General features: G+C 37.5%; 1 protein-coding gene across 1 annotated transcript in view; it reads right to left on the reverse strand.

The window, feature by feature from the left end:
• The window catches only part of UVRAG (UV radiation resistance associated), a 364,001-nt gene that overhangs the window by 211,607 nt on the left and 126,582 nt on the right, over positions 1–25,812 (reverse strand). Inside the window, 1 exon segment of the mRNA XM_059930781.1 lies at positions 22,548–22,633. Coding sequence (XP_059786764.1) covers positions 22,548–22,633 — 86 coding nt within the window.

Consider the following 25,812-nt stretch of genomic DNA (forward strand, 5'->3'; position numbering starts at 1 on the left):
GAGAGAAGGTGGCAGGTACTCTAAATGTGCTAAATTCTTCTTTCATTGTCTGAAGTCAAGAGTCATTATCTAAAGTTTAATTTATCAAATAATAGAAACAAAGTATATTATTTTAAGTTTTTATAGTAACCATCATAAAGGAAAACAGAGTATTAAAGATGGTTATTGCTAAGGAGTGAGACTGGGGCAGGGTTAGGGTGGGTAGAACAGGAACTTTTACTTTTCTTTAGAGTTTGATTTTTTTTAATAAGAATAGTATGCAGGATTCACTTTAATTTCTTAAAAAGGGTAGAGAAAGGGGTGGTGGAGAAAAGAAAAGGAAAGAAAGCCTCATTACCTCCAGGGAATTTCCCATGACCACCCTGGGGCCTCTTTTCTCTGTGTTCCTAGGAACACTATCAGAGTATTTATTACACAGTACCGTGTTTCTGTGCTTTGCTGTCTGACTAACCCATAGATTGAAATCTTTTAGAAGGCTGGGGTCATATCTTACTTACATTTGCATCCCCAGCATATACTTGCACAGTAACTAGTAGGAGAGCAATAAATAGCTGCTGAATGAATGAACAGCATATGAATGATGGTCCCAGTGAATAAAACTGATAACACCAATTCTTCATTTGGAAAACAGCATTAAAAAAGGGAAAACAAAGCAAAAAAAATCATAAAGCAAGCATCAACATTTACAGTTGTGTCATGCTAACTATAATTCACAAAATAATTCATTTTGAAAGAAAATGATGACTTCTCAGGAAAGGTTAAAAGAAATTTAAAAAGCAAACAAAGGGGGAAAAAAACCAACCCCAACACCTTGCTGTTTCCATTTGCTTTCTATCAGAGACCCTTTTCACCACCTCTTACGAGCAGTCTAAACTCAGTATCAAATATGGGCCGACTTGCAGATGCCAGCACATACTGGGCCTGCTGAGAATATTTTTCAGAGTGGTGAATTTAGTTATGCATAAACAATGTTTCAAGTCCATTCAAGTGGCTCCACAGAGTAATTCCACATGACAACTTTTTTTCTACCATCAAAATCTACTTGTATTAAAAGAAACCATAGTTTAAAAACAAGCACTGAGAAGTTACGGTTTCCGAGGCTACAGGGGACAGCCCAATGTTGAAGCATCAAAACTGAAATGCCTAACACACTTTGAATAAGTATGTTTTTTCTCTGACTAATTTTAAAACTTTCTTTTTCTATCTGCTCTATATAAAAACATTTTTATAATAATAGTTTATCATGTAGTGAATCGCTAACTTAGACATTCATTTTTAGCCTTGAAAATGTAACATTTGAAGTTCGATTTCATCAGTTTTGCGGTTGAGCTCCAAAGTTTCAAGAAGTGTTAGGAGTACATGGTCCTTTGATCAAATAGTAATAAAAAAAAAAAAACAACCAGAATGGAATTGTGGTGAGGTCTAAAAAGTATGAAAGACCTTCATTAAGAGTATAAATTCTGCTGAAGCAATGTATCTTGTTAGAAACAGCATGAAAGGGCAGAAGAGGCCTCAACCTTCTGGAGGGTGCCAAGAAAACCATGTACAACCTCAGGCAAGTTATTAAACCTTCGGAGGCCTCAATTTCCTCATTTGCCTATTGTGTTGAGCTGTTGAAAGGATTAAATAGGATAACAAAATATGAACGACACCTAGCACAATATCTGCACATAACAGGCACTCTGCGCCCGCCCCCCCCCCAAAAAAGTAGCTAGCATTGAGGAGATAAGGCATCTTTTAAAAAAGAAAATAATGCAAGGTTAATAAAGCTAAGTAACCAGGGCACAGAATGCTTGTTATGTGCAATAAGGGTACAGGAAATGAACCAAGAAGGCTTCCTAGAGTAGAGGAATGTGATCTACATCTGGAAGAATTTATTTTATGTGTCAGGCAAGCATTCCCTACCTTTCTACATGTTGTTACCCAGTGTGGTCTTCTGTTCCTTGTACTGCCTGACGAACTCCCATTTACTCTTTTTTTTTTAATCAGAGTATAATTGCTTTACAATGTTGTGTTAGTTTCTGCTGTACAACGAAGTGAATCAGCTATATGCATACGTATATCCCCATATCCCCTCCCTCTTGCATCTGTCTCCCTCCCACCCTCCCTATCCTACCCCTCTAGGTCACCACAGAGCACTGAGCTGAGCTCCCTGTGCTATACAGCAGGTCCCCACCAGCTACCCATTTTACACATGGTAGTGTATATATTTCAATCCCAATCTCCCAATTCGTCCCACCCTCCCCTTCCCCTTTAACACCTACCATGTGCTAGGGAATAGGCTAAGCACCAGAGGCTATAATAGGGAGCAAGATAAACCAGACTCCCTGTCCTCACTAAAGTTACAATCTATCAGGGGAAACAGAGTAATTAAACAGGCAATTATGTCACCACGTACAGTTTTATAACAGAAGATAGCACAGCGCTTCCTTCCTCTCCTCCACCAACACACACCCCAAAATGAAGATGCAATCTAAGGCCAAGATTTACATGAGGGTAAGGTAGGAGGCTCCCTTAGGCCTATACCACCTGCTCTAACCCAGCCTTTTTCCAGCGAGCTGCGCTGATAGTACTCTTCGTTTGGGTATGTACTCATGAAGCAGCACTCTGATCTTCATTCTGCTATTGTTTATTTTGTGCAGAGCTCCTGCTGGAACTGAAAGGGAGGAGGAGTGGCTGACAGAGTAACACAAGGCTCTACTAATAGCAGGATCTCAGTAAAGATTTGTTGCTAGCGACATTTTATTTCAAATGACTAACCGGCATTCCTTTTTTAGATTACTGGATTAGTAAACCCTGCACCTAATTCATCCTAAAATTCTCAACTGCAAAGTTTATTGCACAGCATGTTCCATAATTTATATGGATAATATATAGTAAAATTCTTTGTTGTTAGTATTTTTATACATTCTTATAATCATGTAATAATTGTTTGATCATCATAAATGTTAGAAAACCCATAAACCCAATCTAATAACATGAAAAGTATCAGACATCTCAATTGAGGGACATTCTACAAAATACCTGACCAGTCATCCTCAAAACTGTCAAGAGCATCAACAACGAGAAACATCTGAGAAACTGACAGCCAAGAGGAAACTCAGGAGACATAATGACTAAATACAGTATGGCATCCAGAATGGGATCCTGGAAGAGGGCATCTGAATGAAGTATGGACTTCAGTTAATAATGTACCAATATTGGTTCACAAATTATAACAAATATACCATTGTGAGACAACAGAAAACATGTATACTGGACATTGCCCCTGGTTCCTGGCACAGAGCTCCCCAAACGCTTGTAATTTCCTAAATGACAGCCACACTAGGAGCATCTCTTGTTCTAATATTTGGTCCTTGACCCAAGTTCCTAGCACACAGTTGCTAAATCCCTTGGAATCTCCTGGGTGATAGCAGTGTCTTTCGTTCTAATGAGGTGACTCTTGGTGGGTTCCTGGACAGGGGCTGGTCACCAAAAAGACCAAGTCACGATTAGAAGCTTGGAATCTTTAGCCCTATCTCCCATTCTCCAGAGAGGGGGCAGGGGCGGGAAACAGAACCAATAATAGACCATGCCTACGTGATGAAGCCTCCGTAAAAATCCCAGTAACGTGGGGTTCAGAGGGCTTCTGGGTTGCTGAACACACGGAGGTGCCTGGAGCACTAGGAGCAGCAGGAAGGGCATGGAAGCCCCGCACCTCCTCCCACACAGCTCGCCCTAAGCATCCATTCCATCTGGATGTTCACCTGTATCCTTCACCATATCCTTTTATAATAAACTAGTAAACAGTCAGTAAACTTGTCTTTCTGAGTTCAGTGAGCCTTTCTAGCAAACTGATCAAACTCGAGGAGAGGGCTGTAGGAACCTCTCCTCTGATTTACAGCCAGTTGGTCAGAAGCACAGGTGACAACCTGGACTTGCGATTGGTGTCTGAGGTTGGGGGCAGTCTTGTGGGACTGAGCCCTTAACCTGTGTGATCGGACACTGTCTCCAGGTAAACAGTGTCAGGATTAAGTTAAACTGCAGGACACCCAGCTGGCAGAATTGCTTGGTGTGAAGAAAAATCCACACATCTGGCATCAGAAATATTGTGAGTGTAGTAGTAGTGTGAGGGTAAAAAAGAAACATAGGAGGAGGACTGAGTTTTTCCTATTCAACCACACTCACGGAAAATATTAAGAATAGGGGAAACGAGGGGTAGGGTGTTCAGGAACTCTCTGTACTATCCTTCAATGTTTCTGTAAAGCATTTTGTAAAATAAAAACAGACATGTTCAAAAATGAAAACAAAATAAAGAACAGCTGATTTTTCATAACATCAGACTCAGGATGTTTATAACACCATTGTGAAAAATCAATACCTAAAATACTATTAGAAATTAGCCAACAAAACCTGAACAAATAGTCCTTTTTATTTAAACAAAGAATATATTTTCAAAAACAATTCTGCCAGATTGTAATCAAGCCTAACAAAAAATACAACCATCCCCTGCAAGATCAACAATCCTGGTATTTTGCCACTGTGTCTGTTCCCTAGGGATATAGTTGACAAGATGCTCTTTTCAAATATCAATTTAATCGTCTTCCACAAATGTTTGAACTGATGTCACAGTTCAAGCTGAAAACTGAGCAAAGTGGGCTGTCCCAAATTCTAACACTGAGAAAAAGTAGGACATCTGGAAAGGTGTTTTGTGCCAAGTACACTGAGGTAAGAACATGTAAGCTCCTCCTCCTCCTTGGAAGCTCAACAGCAATTATTCACACCATTTTTGGGCACTTAAGATTTATCACCTCACCTGATCAGTTCTCTTCATACACATAGACATGTACACACTTACCCAAACTCTAAGTTCCATGACAGCAGTAACCACTTTTCTACTTTTTGTACCCAAAGTGCCTTACATGTGAAATTTGTAGAAAGATGACTTGCCAACAGAATGAAATGGAAATAACCAGTTTAATCACAGACATTTTAAAATTGTGGTGAAATACACATAACATACAATTAACCACTTTAAAGTGTACAATTCAGTGGCATTTAGTGCATTCACTATATTGTGCAACTATAATCATTAATTCTTATCTCAGAGATAAGTGAATTCAGCTATCTCCCTCGCTGCCTTCTCCTCCAATAGCTAATAAATATCAATTCCCTTCCTCCTTTACTATATACTGGTTTTCTTCTTATGTCAGTCTGTGATTAAATTAGTTTGCGGTGGTCGCAGCAGCAGATAGACATCCATTCCAGTGACAGGGAGCTCACCCTCTCATCCAAAGGAACACTGTCACTGGTGCACACCTCTAGTACTTTCTTACATTGAGTCAACATTTGCCTTCCTTTAGCTTCCACTGGACTCACGTGATGCCACCTCCAGTATTCACAAGCTATGACTGTTAAGGCCAGTTATTTTAAGGCTCAGTTTCCTCAACTGTAAAAGTGGGGATAACGGGGGCTGTTGTCAGAACTAAATAAGCTTAACTGTTTTTTCCCACATCCTGCATAACACCGAGCTTGGAGATGGAGTAGATGTCTCCCTTGCCACTCACTGCTGCTTTCCAGACCACTGCTCTCCTCCATTCCCTAAAACCCACAGTCCTTTTAACATACATATGATTTTGCCACTTTCCCTTCTTGCTGCTGTTATCTACAGTCCTCCCATCGCTGCTTAGTAATGGAAGATTTTAGCACCTGACTCACCATCCTCTCTTTCCACTACTATTCCTGCCATTGTTCTTGATGGACTTTTACGTCCATGCAATACTCCAACCTCTCAGATTCTTGACCTCCACCCAGTTCAGCCAGTTCAGTTATCCTCTTACTTTACATCATAGTTAATAACTACAGCTTTAAAACCTCAACTTCAAGCATCCCAACCTCTGACCACTGCTCTCCGTACCTCACTCCAACAATTTGTTCTCACCATCAGAACTTCCAATCCATTGATCCTCCCACCTCTTTTTCACTGATCATCACTTCCCTCACGTCCTCACTTCTCTCCTTATCCAAATTAGAGTCTATGGTCCATCATTATAAATCACTCCTATGGACCTCTCTTCTTCCCCATGAGTTCACCTGGCAAAACCCTAATTCTGGTTAAATTCAACTCATTGTCTTTTCCACCTTTGCACCCAAGTGGCTGAATACAGCTGGCGAAAAACACTCAGCATACTGAATGGTCTCCCTTAAATGTATAACCAAAGCACGGAAACTGGGCCAGAAGCATCAGGTTCACCTGGGAGAGTTAGAAATGCAAATTCCCAGACCTCACCCCAGACCTAATGCATCAGGAACTTTGCGGGGGAGGCACAACAATCAGTGTTGCACCAAGCCCTCCAGCTCATTGTGATGCAGGCTAAAGTGTGAGAACTATCAGGCCTAGATAATTCACTCTCTCATTCTCCAGGATGACTATTTTAAATCTTCTCTTTTCTCTTCAAACTGTATACAAACCTTCCACCTCCTGACACCTGGCTGATGACCCTACTGAAAAACAGAAGCAATCAGAGGACAACTTACTCGTTCTCCCATCACCAAATTTACCATGTGATTCTGTATCTGTACCCGTATATTCTGCCTTCCCCACGTACGTACAGACAGCCCTTCTTTGTAAGGCCTAACCATCCACTTGTACACTGGATCTCGCTGTCTTTCACTTATCAAAGGTTTTTGTGCCTGCTATTATCCCCTCTCTTTCTCGGGCATCCACAAATTTCCCTTAAGTACATGAATATGCTAAATACCTCCCCCCATCTCAAAACAGAAAAACTCTTCTCTTGACCCTTCATTACCCTCCAGCTTTAGTACCACTTCCCTGCTCCAATGTACGGAAAAACATCGCAGGAATAGTTTACACTTCTTGCCTTCATTTCCTCACTCCCATTCTCTCCTTAACCCACTCCTACAACATCACCAAAACTGCTCTTATAAATGACACCAGTGAGCCCCAAGTTGCTGGATTCAGCATTCAATTATCAGCCCTCTTCTTTCTCAACCAATCACAGCATTTGATTCAGTTGATCAATTCCTTGAAAATACTTAATTTACTTTGGCTCTGGGACACCACATTGTCCTAGATTTCCCCCAGAACTTATTAGCTGCCCCTAGTCCTCTGCCATATCCTCCCCTTCCTACATGTTGGAGAACCCTGAACAAACTCTGGAAGGTAGAAGGTGGAGAGGCCATTCTTCCAGCAGCAGTGACAGACTTCTCTCCGGTATGAGTTTCTGCAGCAGCCAGTTTCCTCATTTAGGTGTCTGGTGGGTGTGGGATGGTTACTTCACTAGCAGCAGTTCTGTGAGCACTGGATCACTGGGTTGACCACGAAGCCTAGCAGTAAGTAGTCTGTCCCTGAAGCCTAGCAGCCTCCTGACTTCTTCTCCTTCAGCTGTCTAGTGATTCTATAAATACCCAATTCTCTGTGTGAAATCTCGTCCTGATGAAAATCTCTAGAGTGATTTATGTTTTCTACCCTGAACCTTGACTGATACAATTCCTAAGTTCACATCTCCGGCAACAATCAGCCCCGAGATCAAAAGTGCATATCCAACTGCCTTCTCAGTACCTCCACCTTCATAACTAATACATATCTCAAACCTAACGTCCCAAATACATTCTTGATTCCCCATTATCTGATCCTCCTTCCCCCTACAAATCTCATACCATTTATTTTCATAAATGCCACCACAATTCACCTAGTTGCACAGATTAAATATCTATAAATTATTTTTAAGTCCAGTTTCTCTTGCATGCCCACATCTAATCCATTACCAAGGCTGGTTAGCTCCAACTTCAAAATATGTCAGAAATCGGACCACTTCTCTTCATTTACCTCAACTGCTATCAGACCAACCTAAGTCACTCTCGTCTCTTGCCTAGATACTACAATAGCCTCTTAACTAATCTCTCTCTCTTGCTACTCTCCCTCCCCTCAGTCTATTCTCCATGTCACAGTCATTTTCTTTAAATAAAAGTCAGATCACATCACTCCCTTGGCTCAAACCCCTCCATGTTCCCATCATACATAGAAAAACTCTAAAACTCTACACAATCTGGTCTCCACCAACTTTGCTCACCCTGCTCAAACTAGACTGACCTCTTACCTGTTCTTTCAACAAACCAAGCTCACTCCCTCCTCAGCGCTTTTATATTGGTTATTACTGCTCTTTGGGATGTTCTTCCTAAAGATACCCACACAGCTTGCTGCCTTATCTTTTTCAAGTCTTTGTTCAAATATTTTCTTCTCAGTGAGGTCTCCCCTGACTACTCTATTTAAAATAACTCACCCCGGGACTTCCCTGTTGCGCAGTGGTTAAGAATCTGCCTGCCAATGCAGGGGACACGGGTTCGATCCCTGGCCCGGGAAGATCCCACATGCTGCAGAGCAACTAAGCCCGTGCACCACAACTACTGAGCCTGCGCTCTAGAGCCCACGAGCCACAACTACTGAGCCCGTGAGCCACAACTACTGAGCGTGCACACCACAACTACTGAAGTCCGTGTGCCTAGAGCCTGTGCTCCACAACAAGAGAAGTCACTGCAATGAGAAGCCTGCGCGCCACAACGAAGACCTGACGCAGCCAAAAATAAATAAAATAAATTTATTTATTTAAAAAAATAAAAATAAATAAAATAACTCATCCTACCATCCCCAGTACACTCTATCCCCATCCCCACAGCACTATCATTAGTCTACCCACAGGAACAAATATAGCTACATACTTTTTTTCTTCCAAATTACATCCCTTCAGAAAGAGCCCAAATTCTTTAGAATGTGGGTGGCAGCATGGGAGAAAGAAAAAAAAATGGAGTAAAAACTTTGGCTGGCTGGCTCTGTCACAATGCAACCTTAGGCAAGTCAATTCCCCTTTCTGGATCTGTGTCCTCATTAGCAAAATAGGGATAACAGACAATAGCATCAGTCTCATAGGTTTGCTTTGAGGATTAAATGAGATAAAGCATATAAACTACTTACCTGACAGATGGTATATATTCAGTAAATGTGTCTATTTTACTATTACTACCCAACAACTGTTTGCCAAATTAACTAAATAACTGTTTAGTTTAAATACAGCAACCATATTCCCAAAGTCCTCTCTTCTCCAAGCTAAATATCCTCTATTCTCAACTAGTTTTCATATGACTGTTTACAAACCCCTCATCACCCTGGCATTCTCCCTTAGCTCTTTCTCATGGAAGTAAACTAGGACTCAAATTAAACAGAATATGCCAAATATGATCTAATGAACACAAAGTCGAGGAAGACTATTACTTCCCTTGATCTGGGCACTATATTTTAATTAATGCAACATAAGATAATCTTAACTCCTTTTTGAGAGCTGTTGAGTCAATTTCTTGGCTTATACTAAATTTTTCATAAATTTAAATCTCCAGATGTTCTCCCCACAAACTGTTTAAAGCCAGTTCTACTCCAAGGTTCATATCTGACTCTGTCACTAGAATCAAAGAATCTCTGAGATTTAAAAAGAAAACAAAAACAAAAACAAAAAATCAATGTTACTACATAAGTCATTTTACCTCTATGGCGGTAGATCTCTCTCTGCTTCTTACAGAGTCAGAATTTAATGGTTGGGAGCTTGAAAACAGAAATGCCAACTAAGGAAAAGTCGCTGTGTCTACTCACCTCACACCATATTGAAGGAAAAGAAGTAAAAGAAACCACGTGGTCATAGAGTTATAGAGACGCTCCTCAACGGCAAACCTACAGGCTTTAGTTAACACTTCCAGCATGGGGAGGCACAGAGGCACAGTACTTTGGAGGCTCTAGGAGAGCCTATTATGAGAGTCTCCATAGTGCTAGGGCCACAAGACTCTCTGAAAAATGCCTGGCTCATTTACACTCAGGTGTACCACCAAAGAAATTTTATCAGAAGGGGCATAGGAGCTGTTAGGCAGCCTCAAGGAAGACCACAAGGAATTCTTCCACATGAGATGAAGAAATATATTGGAAAGGTCCTTGCCATCAAATAGATCTGAACTCTGAATAACACACTAGCTCATCTTTTCTAAGCTGTAGTTCGCTTACCAGCAAAACAGAACTATAATAGCAGCATAGTATTGTGAATATTGTAAAAAATATGTATGCTAAGTTTTTAGCATTTAAGTGCCTTTCATATTTGAGATTCAAATACTTTTTCCTTTCCCTACCACCTGTGTAGGCATAGAAACGAATGGGATTCTGACTTACTCCTACAATACCAACAAAATATTTAGAAATTATTATTAACTTCTCAATGAATATAAGACCCCTTGTTTGCTGTATCTGTTAATCTGTCCTACTAGAATATAAGTCCCTAAAGTTAGAATCTTGCTCCTCATGTTAATAGAGTACTCCCAGTCATAAAGAATCAATTGTAAGAACGAGGTTATTACAATATCCACTCTCCTCAACAGATAAACATGCCACGTCTCAGATTCTCTTCAAAGGTAAAGCATCCCACCTTTTAGAATAAAAGTTACTTCAAGGGCCAGGTGATATCCTGATGAGCATAATGTATTAATTCTCCTAAAATCTCTAAGTTCTCTTAATAAAACAGCATGTAAAAATCAAATTATGGGTGGGGTAGGTGTTTAATGGTAACTGTTTGTTTTTATTGGCAGACACATCAGGGTGAAATCACTAAACCTTGGAAAGCTGCCTTGGAACATGCCTGGCACCAGTGGGAATGTAGAAGTTACAAGGCAGCTATGAGGGGTGTAATGGTAAAGCTTTAATTTGCAGTGACATCTTAAACAAAGCAGTCTTAGTAAAGTAACCCTGTGAAATCAAGCCAGAACTGAAGGACAGGGGCAGGGACAGAGAACATCTCTTGGGGCAGAAGACTACTCATGTATTTAACTGCCCTCAAAGGATGCTCTTTACCTCTTTCTACTGATTTTATACACCTCTCTCACCATTCCAACATCATTTGAAAACTGACTATTGCTCCAAGCCAGAAGTTCTGAACATTATTTTGGGGAGGGCTCATTTATTTTACCCACTATGTTGCTACCCCTGTTGAACATTCAGTCCACTAGAGAAAATGGACTTAGCAGCATGAAAAGCCTACAAAAGGTCCTAGTTAAAGACCATGAGACTTATCAGTAACTCACAACTACTGGTTAACTCATTTAATAAACTAGAGTTAATTTACCATACAACGCCTTTACGTGACTTTCATTAGCAAGCGCTTTGTCTAAAATGAAGTACTCAGATATTTTAGAGTAAATATATACCATAATTGCGGGAGAACATATCCAAAGTTAGTATTAATTATCTTAGAAAAGGTGATTAAAAACTACCATTTAAAAAATTCCTCCAAAAACCTACCTATTATTCAGTGATTATCCAACTGGATTGTATTTCATCCATTCACTTATTAATTTACCATTCATTCAATTAACAAATATTTACTGAGTATCTACTCTGAGTTAGGTTGGTGCTATATATGCTGGGGACAAAACTATAAACTAGAGCTCTAAATTCCCTACACTTATGTAGTTTATATTCTCCATTCTCATTCTGAGAAATATTTTAAAGGCAAAAAGCATATCAAATATTTTGTTTTAGTTCACACTCAAAAAAGCATTACAACTGCAGCATTAGAAGGCATCCTGTCCAGGAAGAGCTCATAATATGACAAAATTTCTAACTGAAATACTAGAGTGGTTTCTGGGCTTAATTAGAAAATTTGCTGTAAATTATTGAAATGATTAAAAGAATTATAAAATAAAACTACATGCACTGTTTCAGCAATAAATTTAAAAATCCAGAGGAAGTAAATGGTTTCCAAGCAAAAAATAAAGTATCAAGAATAAACCACGGAGAAGTAGGATAAAATAGAGCAAATAGCACTAAAGGTATGAGAGTCAGATTTATCATAAAAGTCACATGAACTAGATGATTTAATAGCTAAATTCTCTAACAAACCTTTAAAGAATTAAAAATTCCCAAAATTATTTAATATGTTTCAGTTGATTATGATGCTAATAGCTAACAAATATATCATTAACTATATTCCGGCACTGTACTAAGCACTTCATATTAATTCACTTAATCCTCCCAACAACCCAATGAGGTATATGCTATTATTATCATTTTACAGAGTAGGGTCACAGAAAAAGATGAAAAGTTTCCCAATTCAATTTTAAGATCTTAGGAAAGATGTTTATCTACTCTGCCTTCCTCTCCTCTCCCCAAAAACAACAAATACTATACACCAATCTCACTTGTAGTAATGATCAAAAGAATAATCTATAACTAATTAGTAATGCAGTATCAAAAAATCTACATATCTTATTGCAACTATAAATTAAAGGAAAAAAACATATAATGTTAATAAATGCGGAAAGGCATTTCAAAAAATTCAGCATCTATTGCTAAAAAAAGTTAATAGGAAGAACTATCTAAAATATTTTCCAAAATTAACAGAAAATATCCTGAACAGCAAAATATTTAATTAAAATAATAACTGGACTAAAATGTTCACTATGCCCATTACTTTTCAACATTATTTTTAAAGTTCTAGAAGGTTTAGTAAATGTACTAGAGACTAGAAAACAGTATAAACATTGGAAAAGAACGGATAAACCTATCTTTTAATTGATAATAATGAGTGTATGCCAAGAAAATCAGAGACCTCTCCTTAAAAAACAAGAAAAAATAATTTGATATAGTCACTGAATATAACTTTCTTAAAATTACAGCTTTTCCCTATAACAGTAATAAGCACACAGGAATGGAAATGGAAAACATATTTTATAAAAAAATAGTGTAAAAACTATAAGAACAAATTTAATGGAAAAGCACATGACCATATGAAGAGAACTATAAAATCTTACCAAAGGAATGAAATAAAATTTGAACAAATATAAGACATACCATGTCTTGGATTGGAATACTAATATAAAAATGACAACTCTCTCCAAATATTAAAAAGTCAGTGAATATAAAAATTCCCGTTAGAATTCCAATAAACTTTTTTTTTTAAAGAATAGGATAAAATAACCTTAAAGTTCACATGGAAGAATAAAGTTCTGAGACTAGCCAAAAATAGTATGAAAAAGAATAGTAGCAAGAAGGGGACTTACCCCACTTGGTATCAGAACATACCAAAAAAACACTGTAATTAAATTAATCTGAAATTGTCGAAGGACTACACAAAATGATCAGAACGAAAAGAGAATCCAGAAATGGATACCAGCATATATGAGCTTTTAATATAAGACAAAGGTGGTATTTAAATTCAGTGAGAAAAGGAAGTTACTGGCACAACTGGATATTCATCTATGAAGAAAATTAATTTATATCTCACAATATATGGAATATCTAAACAATATATTTAAGAATAATTCCTAATTGTATTAGAGATTTAATTTTAAAAGTAAAATAATATAAATCTCAAAAGAAAACTTAGAAAATATAGGTGGAACTAAGGTATAAGAGAGACTTCTTAAACCAAGACAGAGTGTCCAGAAGATATCAAAGAAAAACCAGAATTATATGATATGGCAAATAAAAACTTTTTGTATAAGGTATACTAAGTCAATACATAACTGACATATTTGGAAAAAATACCAAGGACTCTTAAAATTTTATGAAAAAAATGCAAGCAACTCAATTAAAAAGATAGGTAAAGTATATGAATAGGCAAATTCACAGAAGGATACACTGAATGGCTAACAAACTCAAGAAAAGATGTTCACTTTCACTTGTAGCTCAGACTAAGCACTAGTACTGAAGCTAATAAAAATTAAAGTAACACTGAGGTGTTATACTCATCAAATTAATAAAAATCCCAAAAAAAGATGATGATACCCACTGCCAGCAGGGATTCAGGGTAAAGAGTAATGTCACATATTATTTGCACTCTTTGGGAAAACAATATGTTATTTCTTAAAATTAAAACTATACATGCCCTTTGACTCAGAAATCCTACTCCTGGAAATTTAATACACAGAAACAAAAACATCATAAATATAAGTATATATACATATACAGATATTTACTGCAGTATTGTGCATAATGGCAAAACAAACAAATAAAAAAACCAGAGCCAGAGTAAATATTAAATGTCTATCAACAGGGTAATGATTGAAAAACATAGTACACCCTCACCATGGGCTATTATGAAATCATTAAAACAGTGAACTGAAGAGATTTGTACATGGAATGTTAAACAAGAAAAACAAGATGTAGAGTCATGTATATAATATCCACTCCAATTTTGTAAAATAGCAATTAAAACTCCTAACATATGTACATAAATATGCATACAGTGATATCTATAACATATACACAGAGATCATAGGAGAAAATATGAATATATACACAACAGATTGCTCACATGGGTACATGGGTGACTGGGGTCATGTGAACATGTGTTCTGTGTTTGGATGGTATCTTATTCAGTTCAGGCTGCTATAACAAAATATCATAGACAGGGTGGCTTATAAACAGAAATTTATTTCTCACAGTTCTGGAGGCTGGGAAGTCTAAGATCAAGGCACCAGCATCGTTGGTATCTGGTGAGAGCCTGCTTCCTGGTTCACAGACATCCATCTTTTCACTATAACGTCACATGGAGAAAGGGACAGGGTCTCCCTGGGGCCTCTTTTATAAGGGCACTAATCCCATTCATGAGGGCTCAGCCCTCATGATCTAATCATCTCCCAAAGGCCCCACCTCCAAATGCCATCACATTGGGGATTAGGTTTCAATGTATGAATTTGGGGTGGGAGGGACCACAAACATTCAGTCTATAACTGGTGGTTTTGGTAGTGAGGGAGAAGAGTTTAAGGAAGAAGACAAGCCAAAAATTAAAAAGAAAGGGGAAAAAAAACTCCACCTAAAATTACTCCAGTACTTTGTTAAAATTCTATTTTTGTAAGTATATATGTGTCTTTCTGTGTATGTGTACATATATGTGTATGTGTATGTATAGAGAAAGATGAATAAAAATAAAATGTGCTATTATACATAAATATCAATTTTGTTTAACTAAAATTTACATTAAATAACTAAACTTTTTCATTTTTAATTTTGATTAAAAACCTTTCTAAAACTTGTCACATGTCCCTGCTTTCTTACACAGACCTTAACAATGACAACTTTATATTCCACTGATGATTTGGTATCAACATGGCATAATGGAAGAAAGCACATGCACATGCATTCTTTATCCAAACCTGCTTTAACACTTATTTATGGTGCTAGACAAGTCTTTTCACCCTTCTAAGCCTCAGTGTCCTCGTCTGTTAAATGGAGAGAGCATTAGTGAAAACTAACACAGTGGACTTAATAATTCTCATTATTAACTTCAGTTATGAACTACAATATGGAGATGTACTTGGGTAAAGGACTGAATGCTCACACACAGAAGAGGTATGCTAGCTACGCTTTTTAACCTAGTCTGTCTCTCTTTACAGCTGGTCTATTTCTCTCTGCCCTCCTTTTACATGAAGTAGTGACAGAGGACTATTTACAAATCCAAACACTGTAAGTATAAAGATAGGACAGTAGGTAATATGATTTACCACTCAGTTATATTCCAGAATCACAGAGTAAAGCACAAACAGAGCAAACTATCAGATTTTGTTTCTCCTTGCTGTCAGTGTGTCTACCTTAATAGTAATCCTCTTAATTCCCCTAATTTATCAAAAATGAGCACACAGACACTGGGTAGGAGCTTAGCCTCTACCAAGAATAGAAACATATATGAGTCTTACTACATAAATTTTGTGACAACTTTTGCTTACGGCTGGGTTCTTAGTTATATTCTCTATACTTGCAGTTACCTCTTAGGGAGAGATCATTAGGAGGGGAGAGGGGGAAAAACCCTCCCTGCAAACCAAAAGTTGGTTATCACGTTCAAAATTTAAAGATTATAAACAGTTATGCCCTTTTACATGTCATCCTCTCTGTTTTCTAAACATTACTGCAAGAACAATTTATTTGATATGAGCATCTCCCTTTTATAACTGGAATTTTATAGGAGAAAGTATTTTCTGTCAAAGTTGGGGTGGGGGGGGGACAGGGCAACAATCTGCCTCCACACAGCCAGATAAAGACCTTCCAGAAAAAAATCTATATAAGGAATAAGATTATAAGTCACAAAATCCTGAAATCCCACCAGACATTATATGGAGGGCAGTGGCAGAAAGAAAAGAGGCAGCTGAAAGTTTACAGATCTGATTATATTTTCAACATTTTTTCCATAATGGTCGAGAAATTTTTTACAACTCTCATTTTACCAGGTGCAAACCAGAAATCAGAAAAATAAAACCCAGTTCTCTGTAACTTGAAGAATAGTTTGATTTGATCAATCAAAACAGCATTTATTACCTGCTTAATGTATTTGATATGCAGCATCATAGGACTAATACAAAGATCAGTAAAAAGAGGATTCTTGCCTAAAGGAGCTCTCAGTTTGGGGATGCTGAGCGGAGAGCGAATCAGACAATGAAGAACTAATTACAACAGCATTATGTGCTCGGTAAATGCTAGCTACTAACTGCACGGGCAGTGGCAGGAGGACTTGAAATAAGAACACTAGTCCCTACATTGTTTAGAGCTAGTGTTTAGAGTGAATAGCAAATTAAGAAGTATGGACTTTATCCTGTATGTGATGGCTCAAAGATTTCTAAGCCCAATGAGTGACAAAACTGATGTATCTTTTGGTCACTCTGGCAGCAATGTGGCAGATGAATTGTACTAAAGCAGTGTGAAAAATAATAATAACACATACTGGTTAAGAACATGGGCTCAGGAGCTAAACTGGGTTTAAATACAGGCTAACATGAACTAGCTATACGACCTTGGATAAGCTACTCAACTGCTTTGTGTCTCTATTTCCTCATCCATAAATATGAATAAACAGTTCTTACCACATGGGCTGTTGTAAGAATTAAAAGAATCAATTCATGTAAAGCACTTAGAATAGTTCCTGGCACAAAGGAAGTGCTCAATAAATAATACCTATTAACTGCATGAAAGAAAAACTGGAAGTAGGAAGACTAGTTAGGAGGTCAGGAAACAGTCCAGGAAAACAGAGGTGAGAACAAAGAAGGCTACGCTCACTAGCTGCCTGAGATGATGATACTACTAGAGAAACCAGGGAAAAGAAAAGGAAGAGGAGGATTAAGCCAATGTATGGAGCTCCAGACATGTTAGGGTTGAGGTTCCCACAGAACATGAAAGTATAAATGTCTAATGGTCATTGGAAACTACAGATCAGAACTCCAAAAGAGAAGTAGGAACTAGAGACATAGATTTGAGAGTTATTAATATGTGGACATGGTGGTTATGAAAGACAGTCCTAGGGAGAAAGAGTAATGCAGGACCCACAGGACCTAGGGCTCTAGGATCACAACACAATCCACAGTAACTCCAACATAACTGAGAACTGTCAGTAATATAGAGAGGAGAAAATATAGCCATATGAAATAATCCCTTCAAGTAGTTTTCAATGCCATCAGGGAAGACAAGACATGCACATGTTAAACAACTTTTATCATGATTGTTATAGGATTAACAAAAGTAATTCTAAAACACAAAGGTATCGGCATTAGAATGGCAAGACGGAAAGGGAAATTATGCTTAAAATTGGAAAACCTAGTGGTAATATAAAAAAGGAACATGGGCATAGAGAAAAAAGCTAATTCCAAGATGGAAGACGTAAAGGGGAAAATGAAAACTATTATTTATTGAATGTCTACTATGTGTCAGTAACTGTCCTACAATCTTTCAATTACTTTACCTTATTAATTCTCATAATAATTCCTATGAGACAAATATTACCCCCATTTTACAAGAGCAGTTTGAGGCATACCAAAGTTAAGTAACTTGCCCATAGTTTTGCATCCAGTGACGGGCATACGGCAGTTTAGGACTGGAACCTGGATGGAGGGCCAAAGCCCATGGTTCCTCCACCATATCTCCACTTATTAAACTGGCAAAAGTAGGACATGCCAAAAAAGAGGGAAAATAAAGAATAAAAACTATATTCAAAGAAAACAGAATTAGTCTCATTTATTTCACTACCACAGAGCTACCTTTTTGAGAAAGTATGAAAGGAAAAAACAAAAACAAAACAAAACAAAAAAATTTTTAAACACTAAAAATAATCTTTCAATTCCAGAGGACAGGTAGGATTTACAGGAATCTCCTTGCTTCCAGTCTCGTCCCTCAGGTCTCTTCCACACTGTCACCATGGATAGCATTCAAAATCACACACCTGAGCCTGTCACTCCTCCTCTCTTTATAATCTTTCAACGACTCCCTCTCATGAACACAATTAAAAAAAACAAAACAACAACAAAAAAAAACAGACCCAAAAAGAGAAACCTATTTAGAAAGTCTAGAAACTCCTTAACCTAGAAAGAATAACAATAAAGAGAAGAAAAGTTAACTTCTAAATTAAAGGCTCACTTATGATTCATAACCCTACGTTTCTCATTCCAAAACTGTAAAATAAATGAAATTTCAAATGCCAGTTAAACAGCAACATTGACACCTTGTGGTGAACATCCTAAAGTATCAAATGTGACAATGAGTGAAGTGTCTCCTAAGTAAATGTCTGCTTACATGAAAAATAATGCTTAATCCAGAGATTTACAAGGGTTAAGAAGCAAAAATTCAGTTACCATCACACATACCGAATGTAAACTTGGAAAGAGCTGCTCTTACTTTGGCAACATTGGAATTAGTCTAAATTCCTAACTATTGGCAAAAGAATAAAACCTCAGGTCATTGTTTTCCTACAAAATGGTACAATGCATCCATCTGAAGGGGCTATAATGCCAGGGTCTTAGGTGCTCCAAAAACAGCCTTTACTTAGTCAAAATTTCCTATTTTTTGTGTGACATTTACACATAAAAAGGTTGAGGGTAGAGATGCATACTAGTGGCACGAAAACACAGGAAGAGTTATTCACAGGAGACCTGGGTTCTAATCCTGCCTCCAAACAGCACTGAGAACTTTGTGGAGTAAGTAATATTTAAGAATTCAGACTCTGTGTGTTTTCACATAAAATTACAGATCAAGAAGTAACAATTTAGCACTTCCCTGGTGGTGCAGTGGTTAAGAATCTGCCTGCCAATGCAGGGGACACGGGTTTGAGCCCTAGTCCAGGAAGATCCCACATGCCGTGGAGCAACTAAGCCCATGTGCCACAACTACTGAGCCCACGCTCTAGAGCCCGCGAGCCACAACTACTGAGCCCATGCCGCAACTACTGAAGCCCGTGCGCCTAGAGCCCGTGCTCCCCAACAAGAGAAGCCACCACAATGAGAAGCCTGCGCACTGCAACGAAGAGTAGCCCCCGCTCGCCGCAACTAGAGAAAGCCCACGCGCAGCACTGAAGACCCAACGAGGGAAGGAGAGAGAGAGAGAGAGGGAGGAAGGAAGGGAGGGAGGGAGGGAGGGAGGGAGGAGTAACAATTAAAAAAAAACCAAGAGGACTTCCCTGGTGGCACAGTGGTTAAGAATCCGCCTGCCAATGCAGGGGACACGGGTTCAAGCCCTAGTCCAGAAAGATCCCACATGCCGCAGAGCAACTAAGCCCATGTGCCACAACTACTGAGCCTGCACTCTAGAGCCCACGAGCCACAACTACTGAGCCTGCATGCCAAAACTACTGAAGCCCACGCACCTAGAGCCCATGCTCCTCAACAAGATAAGCTACCGCAATGAGAAGCCCACGCACCACAACAAAGAGTAGCCCCCGCCTGCCGCAACTAGAGAAAGCTTGCACGCAGCAACGAAGACCCAATGCAGACAAAAATAAAAGTATATATATAAATCAATAAATAAATTTATGAAAAAAATAAAATAAATTAAAAGAACAAGAAATCATCAGGAAAGGAAAAGGTATATTTTTAAAAATTACTGCATCCAGGAACAATGTTGCCTGAGTTAAGGACAGGAAACTATAAACAAAATTGATCGGCACAAAATTAAGTTTCTCGGCAATCACTTTATATATATCATGGCAAGAACTGTGGGAAAAGAAAAACCTTTGCTTGAGCAGATACATGACAGTTACTCTGAACTGCCTGAATTACCAGAGAAAGTTCCATTTTACTCATTAACTTTGACAAGTAAAATTTAAAGTTTCTAGCTCCAGAGTAACTCTCTGAGTTCAGGTAATTTACTTGAAAAATAGACACTTGATCTGGTTCAGAAAAAGTATACCTGTGTTACCAGCTATAAATGATTTACACGACGGTGAGGAGCAGGCCACTCCTAATAAGGCAATTCAAACGGCCGACACACCTGAGGAATCTAGAAGGCACGCTAGAAGTGAAACCCCCAAGAGACAGTTCATTGCAAAACCAGTGTTCAATAATGAAGCCACTACCAAACTAACCTGATGATTTTGCATTTATGGAGGGTTCCACGATTTTCAGAAATTTTCTCCATCATTATGCTATGTGCCCCTAACAACCAACAGTCTAGGAAGGTAAGTGAGAGTGTGAAAAGGGTTTGCAAAATTTGCTTGTCAGAAAACCTTCATACCAATCTCCAATCTGGCTCTACTTGCTATGCGCCCCCTAAGATAAGTAAATCATTTAACGCTCCTTGGCCTCAGCTTCTACATGGAAGACAAAAGCTGATCCCTGATTTGTGAACACAAAAAACTTCTAGGAGAATAAGATAACAGATGTGAAAATGCTTATAAATTAGACAAATTTGAAACATCACTGCTTCCACATTTTGGAACAATTAGAGAGGTTAAATGAATTAGGATAAATCAAGGATAATTAAAGTCAGAGTCAGGTCAATCAAAGCATTCTCCATTATATCAAGTTGCTTCCCAAGATCCTACAGTCTTTCTTCAGCTCCTATTTCTCCTGTATCACTACAGTACAGAGCCTTCAATACTCCTTAAATCTCTAATCTCTCAGATTCTATGATGCTACCTTTCCTAACTCCTCCTCTTCTCACTGACTCTGTATTCCCTTTTCTTTTAATTCCACTGATTTCTCTAATGAGATCACACAATCTCATACTTGGAAAATATCTTTAAAAATTATAGTATCTATGCTCTCATTTTACTGAGCAAAACAAGCCAAGAAATATTAGTTTCTTCCTCGCATTTCAAACTATTTCTGTACATTCCTCTTTTCAATACTTAAAACTCAATGTAGTCCCAAACTGAATAGGCTCAAAAATAAGAGTTATATAATAGACACCTCCTGCTTTCTATCTATCTCTACCATCCAATTACTAAATTCTGTCCATTCTGGCACATATCCTAAGAAGTCAAAGTGAAAGTACCTCTCAGGTAAGAATCAAAAGTCGTCAAATGTGTGTGGTTACTTTAGTTGAAATCATTGTCTCTTAAGAGCATTTTACATAGTCCATGTCAGCAAACTCTCTACCATTATGTACAGTAAGATTCAAGATTTGCAAAGGAAAAGCCCATTTCATAATGTTTAAAAAATAAACAATCATCCAGTTGGATAAGAGTCCAATCATCCTTCTGGACTCTTCCTCTAGTAGATATATAGAGAATGTCTAATGGTCTGGAATTTATGATGTGTTATGTAAACATTAGGAAATACTGTCAAAATCGAATTTCAATGAACCATCTGTCTGAGTAGGGTGAACACAGGTTGAGTGTCACTCTTAACTTTTTTTAAAAATTGCATTTATTTTGGTAGCCTGCCTCCTGGGGAAACGTCCTTGATGATCTACCACATTGAAAATTAAAACCAAATTTAAAAATCTTTCAGGGCTTCCCTGGTGGCGCAGTGGTTGAGAATCTGCCTGCCAATGCAGGGGACACGGGTTCGAGCCCTGGTCTGGGAAGACCCCACATGCCGCGGAGCAACTAGGCCCGTGAGCCACAACTAATGAGCCTGCGCGACTGGAGCCTGTGCTCCGCAACAAGAGAGGCCGCGACAGTGAGAGGCCCGCGCACCGCGATGAAGAGTGGCCCCCCGCTCTCCACAACTAGAGGAAGCCCTCGCACAGAAACGAAGACCCAACACAGCCATAAATAAAGAAATAAATAAAAATTAAAAAAAAAAAAAAAATCTTTCAAAATTAAGCCCAGACATTATGAAAATATAGAGCTGAGGCAGTTAAGCCTCTGAGCACATGAGATTCACGCAGAGCTCCTTTGCCTTGCCAAATATGATTCTTTTAAGATGAACAGCAGATCAAAACTCTAAGCTATGTCTGGGGCTACTGAAGGGTTTTTCTAGTAATGCCATAGTTGTTAAAGTTTTGATAAGTCTAAATTTTGTACCTCTGGTTGTTGCTCTTTATTGTGCAGAAGACTGGAAACAGCTCATGTCCCTGTTTTAAGATCACTGGCTTCCAATCACTCTCTCCCACTGTCCAGAGGAAAAAAATGGCCTTCCAAAGGCTTTGTAAAAGAGATAAATCACTGTAGCTACAACATTTATGAAGCTCTCACTAAAAAATGCTAAGTCTGAATAACAGCTTTCAAAGATTCCATACATTTCCTCACGTCGAAATGTCACAAACTCAGGATGAGGAAGATTCTTGACAAAATGCAAGAGGACTCTAAGAAGTTTCTTACCGCAGCAAAGAGAAGACATCGTAAGAATTGCGAACACAGTTCTGATCCACCTGAAGAAGAATACTCTTCTGAGCATTTGAATAACCCTAAAAGACATTAATTAACAAATTAATCAAAGTAAAACAAAATATGTGTCCAAATTAATCGTGATGTTTGTATTTTTAAAATTATGATTCAATAACAACTCAGTAAATTCAAATCATTAAGAAATTAGAAAAAAGTTAAGAAACACTTTCATATAATTGAAGTTTAACCTTATAGGCAAGTGAACTTAAAATAAATTTCTTCTAACATTTTCCCACAGAAACAATGTTTCACATTATAACTTTTGGTGAACTTCCCAGTGAAACCCCAGAAGTCTTTTTAACATATTATGTGGCTGAAGAAGAGTATTAACAATAATATTTCAAGTATGCCTAGCCATCATATGTAATGTTTTCATGGGGGAAAAGGCATTCCAAGTTTTAATTAGGAATACCAGAAACATTTCCACTCAGTGGTGTAAAGGTGGTGGCAGCAAGGATGGTTTCTAGAGAGAACACAGCACAATTCCATAGGAAGAACAGAACAGCTATCTGGCATTTCAGAAAGGCAAAGTAAATAGTAGTTAAGAAAAAAGGACTCTGGACCCAGACCACCTGGATTACAGTTTAAGCCCTTAATACACCAGCTCTGTAATCTGGAACAAGGCACCTAACTTCTTTTAGTTTAACTTTGGTTCCTTCATCTATAACATGGAGATGGTAATATTATCTACCTCACAAATTGTTGTGGGAATTAAAAGAGCTGATATTTGTAAAGTCAATGGTATGTGATAAGCACTGTATAAATGTTTGCTATAATGCTAGTATAAGCATTTTCTAAAAGTTACATTGCTGCAGACATTAAAAGGTTATTAGGAGAGTATTATAAACAACTTTGTGCCAACAAATTTAACAACTTAGATGAATCCTTGAAAAAACACATGACAAAACTGATTAACAATAAAACAACAATATCTGAATAACTCTATTTTTTAAGTGAATAAGTAATTGAAAATCTTTCCACAAAAAAAGTCTAGGTCCAGATGGGTTCACTGAATTATATCAAACATTTAAGAAATATCATCAATTTAACACAAACTCCTTCATAAAACAGAGGGTAAGGGAACAATTTCCAATTCATAAGACCAGCATTACTGATACCAAAACTTATCTCACACACACACACACACAAACACAATTATAGACCAATATCCCTCACGAATATAGACACAAAAATCCTTAGCAAAATATTAGCAAGTTGGACCAGCAATATGTTATAAGGATAAAATAGTAACACATCGTTATTGACTGAATTTATTCTAAGAATGTAAGGTGGGCTTAGCATTTAATATCAATCAATTAGCAAATAAATGAAGCAATCATTATAAGCCTATTTTGATGGGCACACAATTATAAAGATGTAACTTGTGATGACAACAACATAAAAATGGGGGAACAAAGCTATATGGAAGAAAAGTTTTGTATAATATTAAAACTAAGTTGGTATTAATTTGAACTAGACTGTTATAAATTAAGATGTTAATTGTAATTCTTGGGGCAGCCACTAAGAAAATAACTAAAAGATATACAGTAAAAGAAATGAGAAAGGAATCAAAATGTGAGAAATAACTAACACAAAAGAAGGTAGTAACGGAGGAATTGAGGAACAAAAAAGATATAAGAAAAAAAATCGAAAAGTGGCAGAAGTCCTTCCATCTGTAATTACATTAAGTGTAAATGAATTAAACACTACAATTAAAAGGCAGAGATTGGAAGAATGGATTTTCTTTTTAACAACCCACTATATACTGTCTACAAGAGATGCACTTTAGAACCAAAAACACAAATAGGTTGAAAATGGAAGGATGGAAAGATATTCCATGTAAGCAGTAACCAAAAGAAAGCTGGAATGGGTATACTAATATCAGACAAATAGACATTAAGACAAAAAAAAAAAATGTTAGAAGAGACAAAAAAGGATATTATATAATTTTTAAAAGGTCAAGAAGATACAAATGATTATAAACGTATATGTACCTAGCAACATATAACAAAACATATGAAGCCAAAACTGCAAAAACTAAAATGGGAAATAGCTGAAGGCAACATCCCACTTTTAACAATGTGTAGCACAACCATAAGAAAGATAAACAACGAAACAGAAGACACGAAAAATACTATAAATCAACTACACCGAACAGATGTATACAGAATGCTCCACCCAACAACAACCATATACATATTCTTCTCAAGTGCACATGGAACATTCTCCAGGATAGACCATATGTTCAGCCACAAAACAAATCTCAATACATTTCTAAAAACTGAAATCATACAAAGTATCTTTTCTGATCACAATGGAATGAAACTAAAAATCAGTAACAGAAGGAAACTTGGAAAATTCACAAACTACAAAGTAAATAACATAATCTTAAACAACCAGTGGGTCAAAGAACAAATCATAAGGTAAATTATTAAATACTTTGAGTAGAATAAAAATAAAAATACAACATATCAAAACATATGGGATACAGTGAAAAAGTGCTGAGAGGGAAAAGTACAGCTGTAAACATTTACATTTAAAAAAAGAAAGAGTTCAAATGAATTAACCTAATCTTCCACCTTAAGGAAATAGAAAATGAAGAACTAAACCCAAAGCAAGAAGGAAATAAATAATAAAGATTAGGGCAGATATCCATGAAATAGAGAATATAGAACAATACAAAAAATCAAAAAAAACAAGTTAGTCCTTTGAAAAGAGCAATAAAATTGACAAACATTATGCTAGACTGAACAAGACAAAAAAAGAGAATACTCAAATCACTAAAATCAGGAATGAAAGTGAGAACATTATCACCAATCTTATAGAAATAAGAAGTATTATAGAAGAATACTATGAACAATTGTATGCAAACAAATCAGATAACCTTGATAAAATGGAAATTCCTAGGAACTCAGAAACTCCCAAAAATGGCTCAAGAAGAAACAGAAAGTCTGAACAGATCTACAAGTTGTAAAAGAGTTTGGCAAACTACTCCATGGTACTGCTGCCCTGGCATCCATTTTGTTTGGCCAAGCAGCCTGCAGGGACCTTAAACTAACACGAGACCCCCTTTCAGGGAAGTGTATGCCCTAGATAGCAGGATGCAGAGTCATAAGCAAATGTAGCTTCTGTTATGACTTGTGATCAAGTCTCCCCCCTGCTTCCCAGCACCTGTATGCTTTATACACCCCTTAGATAA

This window comes from Balaenoptera ricei, chromosome 8 (genome assembly GCF_028023285.1).
Source record: "Balaenoptera ricei isolate mBalRic1 chromosome 8, mBalRic1.hap2, whole genome shotgun sequence".
In the NCBI taxonomy this organism is placed as follows: domain Eukaryota; kingdom Metazoa; phylum Chordata; class Mammalia; order Artiodactyla; family Balaenopteridae; genus Balaenoptera; species Balaenoptera ricei.